General features: G+C 44.9%; 1 protein-coding gene across 4 annotated transcripts; it reads right to left on the reverse strand.

The window, feature by feature from the left end:
* Positions 1 to 810: 810 nt before the first annotated feature.
* ISG20L2 (interferon stimulated exonuclease gene 20 like 2) lies at positions 811 to 7,190 on the reverse strand. 4 transcript variants are annotated; one of them, XM_033925219.1, is made up of 4 exons: positions 7,117 to 7,190; positions 3,804 to 4,705; positions 2,715 to 2,915; positions 811 to 1,288 (listed from the first exon to the last, which is right to left on the reverse strand). In XM_033925219.1, exons 2-4 carry the CDS (start codon positions 4,581 to 4,583, stop codon positions 1,175 to 1,177), a joined length of 1,095 nt encoding a protein of 364 aa, XP_033781110.1. In that variant the 5' UTR covers positions 4,584 to 4,705; positions 7,117 to 7,190; the 3' UTR covers positions 811 to 1,174. The 4 variants fall into 4 exon arrangements, with proteins under 4 accessions (XP_033781110.1, XP_033781109.1, XP_033781108.1 ...); XM_033925218.1 differs by lacking the exon at positions 7,117 to 7,190 and adding an exon at positions 6,649 to 6,710; XM_033925217.1 differs by lacking the exon at positions 7,117 to 7,190 and adding an exon at positions 6,045 to 6,163.
* Positions 7,191 to 7,250: the final 60 nt, after the last annotated feature.

A 7,250-nucleotide genomic window follows, 5' to 3' on the forward strand; every position in this document is an offset into this window, starting at 1 on the left:
TGGTAAGAGCGAATCGTGTAGCTGGTTTTAAGAAAGGTTTGGACAAATTCTTGGAGGAAAAGTCCATAGTCTGTTAAGACATAGGGGAAGCCTCTGCTTGCCCTGGATCGGTAGCATGGAATGTTGCTACTCTGGGTTTTGGCCAGGTACTAGTGACCTGGATTGGCCATTGATGGACCACTGGTCTGACCCAGTAAGGCTATTCTTATCAGGCCTTTAAGGAGTGTTTCACGGAGTAGAGGAATATTGGCATTATGCCCTCATGAACCCATATAAGCCAGTACCCAGGTCATTTATGTGCATGGCTGGTACATAACTCTTGGTGTCCTCTTTACAGAATTACTCCTTAGTGTCATCGAGGTATCTCTATCCTTTCTAACCACGACTTCACTTTTTTCTTTTACAGAATAGCCACAGGATGTAGTGCCAGGTTTCTGGGTCACTTCTTGAACATGGCAGAAGGTCCCCATTCTTACTAATACACTATAAGCAGTCACAAAAATAGGTAGGCCTGGAGCACTCAGGATGTCCTTCACACTGCTGGTAAGGAGGAGGATAGCCAAAGCCAAGTCAGACCTTTAAGTGGTTAACAGGTGTCAGATGTGGGGACAGCTCAGTGACCAGGCATGCCTATGGTGTGCTGTTCACGGGTTTTCTATTCTGCTCCCTTACCTACACGGTCAACATTTTCTCAGTTTACAGTTAAGTTTGGACATCTCTGAGCTGTTAACAGAGGCCAAGCCAAGAGGAGCCATGAACAGCCAAACAAACACAGTGTCAGGATCATCAGGACCAAATGAGAAACTTAGCTCAGTCATGTTCTTTTATTCAGCTGGTTTGCTGTTGAAGCACACGGTCTGAGCACCTGAAAAATTAATCTCTTTTCTGGGGGGGGGGGGGGTTACCAGTCACCTTTGCACAGCCACCATGTCACAGTGTCAAGAAGCACCTTCAGATCATACGATTATGAATTTGAACACGAGACCCTCTCCTGAAAATAAGACTTGCGGATACGTGCTGTGATGGAGGCAAATGATTGGCCAATGACTTTATCGCAGTCCACATTGACATTTGGGGCAGCTGTCTCGCGTTTACCGATGGTCCCTTCAAATTCTTTCAGTCCCGGCTGCAACTTTCACCCGGCCTCCCTATATGCTGAGGGGACTAACCCGTGTTAGTCTTCAGTGGGGGCCAGGGCCAGCTCTCTCTCCCACTCAGCCTCGACCAAACGGTATAGCTCCATTGTGGCTTTGGCATCTTCCACGGATGAATGCCCTTTTTGCCCAGCCTGAAGAAGGGAGGGAAAGAGAGAAAATGAGTTTGAATTTCAAAATCATCTTCAGACACCTATTTAAAAAAAAAAAAAAAGCCTATGTGAACTTGCCTGCTATGAAGTTCGCAGGTCAAATTCCACCCAGGCACAGAGAAAGCCATCTAGCAGACACTGACTGAATTTTGTGCATTTTCAGCTGAACCCAAAACATTGTACCGTATCCTGTAATTTTCCCACGAACAGAAGCAACCCTTACGCCCTCCTCTCCTCACAACTAAAAAAAAAAAAAAAAAAAGGAGCCCCCTCCTAGACTCTCTCGTAGGCTCCTTCAGAAAGACATGGGGGAAGCCACTGCTTGCCCCGGATTGTTAGCATGGAACGTTGCTACTCTTTGGGGTTCCGGAACCTTGCTATTCTTTGAGATTCTGCCTGGAATCTTGATACTATTTGGGGTTCTAGAATCTTTTGTTACTAGGGACCTGGATTAGCCACCATGAGGACAGGCTACTGGGCTTGATGCCCAATCCGTCCTGCTTGCAGCACCCCTAACATGCCTGGCAGGAGGGATGCCCAGTCCCTCCTGCCAGTCGCCCCCCCTAACATCCCTTCCCTGGCATCCCTCCTGCTGAGGATGTTAGCTGGGGGGGGGGGTGCTGGCAGAAGGAAGTGGGCATTTCTCCTGCCGGTTCATTTGCAGTGGGGTTTGGGGGTTCCCTGCCACGGCCGCTCTCCACTGCCCACATTGGACAAAATGTAGAGAAAAAAATCCCAAGTGAATGCTTAATTTCAGTAGTCCTGGGTATCACCGCTGAGGTCTACCAGTAAAAATTTATATTATTTGTTGGACTCTTATGTTCCGAGTTGTTCGATTGGTCCAACTTTCTGAAGAAACATCGATCGCAACATAAGCCAAGTTTTGTATTGATAATTACACAGAGACCACACAGGAAGAACTCCAGCAGTGAACATAAAAGAACAGAAGCCATTTGTATACCGCAAAATCATCTCAGTTCTTTGCCTTCTGGTTTTATATTTGTGGTATATTAAATAAACGGAACTTGAACATACTCGGTTAACAGAAGCCTTAGCTAGAAAATTTAGCAAATAAATGAGTTTTCAGCATCTTTCTAAATGTTTGGTACTTGCTTATCAAATTGTTAAAATTCTTGCCCCAAAAACCAGCTTGATGGGCTAAAGTTCTATTTTAAAAAAATGCTTCTAACAGCCCTTTACTATTGGGAACGATAATAGATGGAGTTCACACAAGGTTGGTTTTCTATCTGTAAATTTTTTACTAAGGCGTGCTAAACGCTAATGCATCCATAGAATATAATGGACATGTTAGCATTTAGCGAGCGCTAAATCGGCTAGTGCACAAAAGCACCCCTAAATGAGAAGTGTGTACAAGTACCTAGAAAGACCAGAAGAGGCTCGGCGGTACCTGGATATCTCGGTTCAGCAGCTGCTTGGTGAGGCGCTTCAGTGAAACGGGCACATTCTCGGGAAAGCCGGCCTTCCTGTTTAGCAGCGGGATCTGGGACGTGTCACGGGTCAGCGACTTCGGGTGGAAGTAGCAGAGGGCCTTGAAGTCATTGTGGATGGCGTGACCAACCACCACCTTACCTGCCAGGATCTTCAGGATCTTAAAGAGAAAGGAGAGCTCCCGGGAATTATCCACTACTCTAAATTAGGCAATGGACAAACAGCTTTGCTTAAAAATAAAAAAAATCCAGTTTAGGGTTTATTAGGGCTTGATAGACCGCCTTTTGTTAAAATGTTCAGCAAAATGGGATAAGCACAGGGTTTCTTGGCTAACTAAACTCCACTGGCTCTTTTTCTATATATTTGTTTCAGATAGATTTCTAGGTCAACAGATTATTTACTGAGCCACGGTCCTTGGTTTAGATCTGGAAACAGTACTGCAGTGATACGTAAACCCAGAAACAGGAGCTCATCAATACAAACATGAAAATAAACAACAATGTATTAAAAAGAGAGAAAACCTGGCATGACCATGTTTCAGCTAGACAAATATATAAAAATATATAAAATAAAATTATCTAAGATCCTTGGTGACCCATATAATTACGAAATATGATGTGAAGGACAATTGCATAAGCTGGTGCCCACTGTTTGGTGTTCCTGCCCGTATCTAAGTTTCCATAAACCAATTTACTTCCCAAAGTAGTCTGCCCCTCAGGCTTCATTATCTGGATGTTGTTTCTGCTCACTCTATTTTCTGTTTTCCATCTAATTTAGGTCTAATAATAACAGTTTATATACTGCAAGACCGTGAAGTTCTATGCGGTTTACAATGATTAAAAGATGCTACAAATTGAGTTGAATTAACAAGTTAAAAGCTAGTGATTAACAGCTCTAGGGATCAGTTATTGTGGAATAAGATTATACAGGACAGTTGCCTAAATACTAATATGAGAACTGATGATGCTAACAAATTGAAATTATACTTACAGTGAAATTCATAAAATCAGATGAAAAAAATTCTCAACCTACATAGCCCTTTCCTCACCTCTCTCTGGGCCATCATGAATGGAGTTGCATCTTTCATGTGATGCTTCCGGATCCCACTCCATCTCGTCCTAAAGTTCGTGATAGGGTTTGTGGGTTTAATGTATTTGTCATACACCACATCACCTTGATGGCTCACTATACTGCAGCGGGCCAGTTCGCTGTGGCGTGCCCCAGGTCCCGTCCCCACCATCTCACAGTCAATCGCCACTGTTTTGTGAGGGCAGTCAGTAGAAAAACCGCTTTCATATTCACCGAGCAGACTTACTTTGGGTGTGTCAGCGAGGGGCTGGGAGCGGTCTTTGACAATAGAATAACTGACAGAAAATAAACTTGATTGTTTCAGTTGCTCGGTTTTAGATCCTCTTGGCGCAGACCGTGTCAGTTGGGAATGAAAAGGATGAATCTGCTCTTCAGAACAATTACTACTGTTTGATGTTAAGGATGGCTTTGGTTGATAGGTGTGATGTGACAATGTACTGCTGTCAAAGGAGTTAGTTTTCATCTCTGGTCTCCTTTTATCCGTGTTGTGAACTGGGTCGGTCATATTTTTGTTCCTTTTCCATGAGTTGGAGCCCCCATGAAAGCCAGCAAAGGCATTTTCTGGTTTGGTAGGCTGATACCGTTGGCTCTGCTGTGGAAGTTGTTTCTGCTTCAGAAAACCCTTTCTCTCTAAAAACCTCCGCTTCTTAAGAAAACGTTTGTGTTTCTGGTTGGGCTGGCTGGCCTTCCACTGAGGCTGGCTGCCATTCAGGTCCAAATTTAAAATTAAACCTGACATGCTGCTAAATTAGGCAGCCAATTCTTTTTCTAAAGAATTAAAAAACAACTGCATGAAAGGCAAAATGTGCTTTAAAAAGACAATAAAACAATCCTTCAATGTGTGAAAACTGCTGCTCGCATCTGGAAAAGAAAGGAAAATAACTGAATTCCAGAGTGAAACATGAGAAGATAACAACATGATTTGATAAAGCATATGTTTCACCTTCTGCTCGTCAGAGTCCTGGCCAAAAGCAAATAAACAGCAGGGTTAGAAGTGGAAGGATGGTCAAAACACTGCCACTGTTACCCCACTGATGTAAATCCAGCCCTCTATAGCTTCCTGTGACAGCTTCTAAATGCCCTGAACATGTTATCCGGTCTATCCTAGTCTCTATTTACCCTATAATTTCACTTGTTGTAGTACAATTTGAGGTTTCTTGGTGGAAAAATGCATAACATAAATTAATGCTATTCTGCAGCATTGCTGTTAGACCCCCAATCCTTCTCACTCTACTAATGAGGCACCACAGACCAAACCAAGTAATGCAGAGCAGTCCTGGCCAGATTGTTTCCTCCGTGGTCCCTAGGATGTATACAGGAGCCAACTTTTCAAAATTATTGGGGGATGCTAGGGAAATTACCCCATCTGTGAACACAATTAAGGAGTTTGCTCAAGTACCCCTCAGAGTTGGTTCCTATGGGGATGCATTTCATCAGATAACCTACCTCTCTAGCCCCCCCCCTCCCCTTTCAAAATTAAAACCTGCTATCAATTGTCCACAGAGAAACACACGAGTCTTCAGAGAGGCAAAACAGGGTGTTGCATTTAGGAGACACCTAAGGAATCAAAATCTTGGCAGCGGTTTGTGTAGGGTGAAAGGAAAAGGGCAGTGGTAGTAGGCTAAAATAAGGAAAGGGGGAGGGGCGGTACGCGTTAAGAAGGGGAAAGAGATCAGGGGGCAGCGTGTGTCGAGGAGGGTGCTAGGCCCAGGAGACCAGCAAGAGCTTCTGGGAGCTGTAACGAAGAGCTACGATTTCACAGTCCTGAGCGGAGGGAAGCCGCCCCCCCATGTTAAAATCTCTTCTATATGCTCCAGTACCTGAATAAATCCATGGGAGAAAGGGACAGAAAATGGAATGATTAAATAAATAAGTCAAGGGGGGAAGGGGGGTCTGATGGAAGGGGGCAGCCAGGCCTCAGAGGCTAGGATGTCTCATTTATTTTAAAAATTTCTATCCTCCCCCCTACAAAAAATGTATTTGAACCTTTTTTCGCTTTGTATGTTGACATTTAATTCAACTTGAACGAAACGAAACGGTTTGTCTCGTTTTGCAAATGCTTTCTGCCTCTGTCTGGTTTCTGATTCTTCTAATCTTGTGAACCGCCCAGAACTTTATCGGGATGGCGGTATAGAAGAATCAAATGATGATTATAATTATCTCCAAACTCCATCCCTGGAGGAAGCGCAGAGCCACTCACCCAAGCCCGAAGCACCGGAAGCCCGACGCCGGAAGGAGCTCGAGAGACGCCGGAAGCCGAGGGGGCCGGGCCGGAAACAGCTTCAGCGTTCCCGCCCACTCGGCCTACACTTTTCAGTCGCCGGGCTATTTGGGGCGGGAAACGGGTTTATTGGTAAAAAAAAAAAAAAAAAAAAAACAACCCAACAAACCACTTCCTCATTTCTTTTCATTGGTTCGGCTCGCGGCACAGCGGGGCCAATCACAGGTGACCTCGGGGAGGGGGACGGACTCTGAGGTTGGTTGTGATTGGCCCGTCGTGCCCCAGCCGAACCAATGAAAAATGAGACCAGAGCGGAAGGGCCAGCACGCGCAGATCCATTCATTTTTCATGTACACACAATATCTTATTATTTCATAATGGTAACCATAAAATAAAAAAACACAAAGCACAAATACACAGAGAAAATGTTAATTATCATTTATATTTGGGGGGTTTTCAAAGATGTCACCTCAATAACTATAGAAAAATAGACAAATATAGTGCAAAATATAGACAGCAGATATAAATTCTCAAAAGTGACACATTTTGCTCAGTAAATTGAAAATAAAATCTTTTTTCCTACCTTTGCTTTCTGGTTATTTCATGAGTCTCTGGTTGCATTTCCTTCTGACTGTGTATCCTTTCTTTCTGCACTCAGGCCCAACAATCGTCCCTTTCTATTCCCTCCCTCCTTCCTTTCTATGACCTTAGTGCCCCCAGTGCCTCCTTCCTATGTGCTTTCCAGCCTTTGTCTCACCCCCTCCAGCACCAATTCAACACCCCCCCCCCCGGGGTCCACCGCCCCTGCCTGCCAGCCTCTCTCCCCACCTCCCTCCAGCACAATTCAACTCCCCCCCCCCACCCCGGGGTCCACCGCCGCTGCTTGCCACCCAGAAACTTTCAGTGGAGCCCTCACAACCCCCCTCATTCCCCCTCCTCTTCTATCTAGGATGATCAAACATCCGGATTTAGCCAGACAAGTCCTCTTTTTAAAGGAGTGTCCAGACGTCTGTCTAAAATGGGAGAGTCTGTCCGGGTTTTCCTCTCCTACCTCGGTTTCTTGGCTGCTCCTGGTATTTTGGGGAGGCATTAACTATTCAACCAGCGCTGTGAAAATCAAGCCTCGTTCTGGAGCTGCAATTGCTGCACTCATAGCCATCCAAGCCTCGTTTTGGGGCCCCAATG

This window comes from Geotrypetes seraphini, chromosome 16 (genome assembly GCF_902459505.1).
Source record: "Geotrypetes seraphini chromosome 16, aGeoSer1.1, whole genome shotgun sequence".
NCBI classification, from domain to species: domain Eukaryota; kingdom Metazoa; phylum Chordata; class Amphibia; order Gymnophiona; family Dermophiidae; genus Geotrypetes; species Geotrypetes seraphini.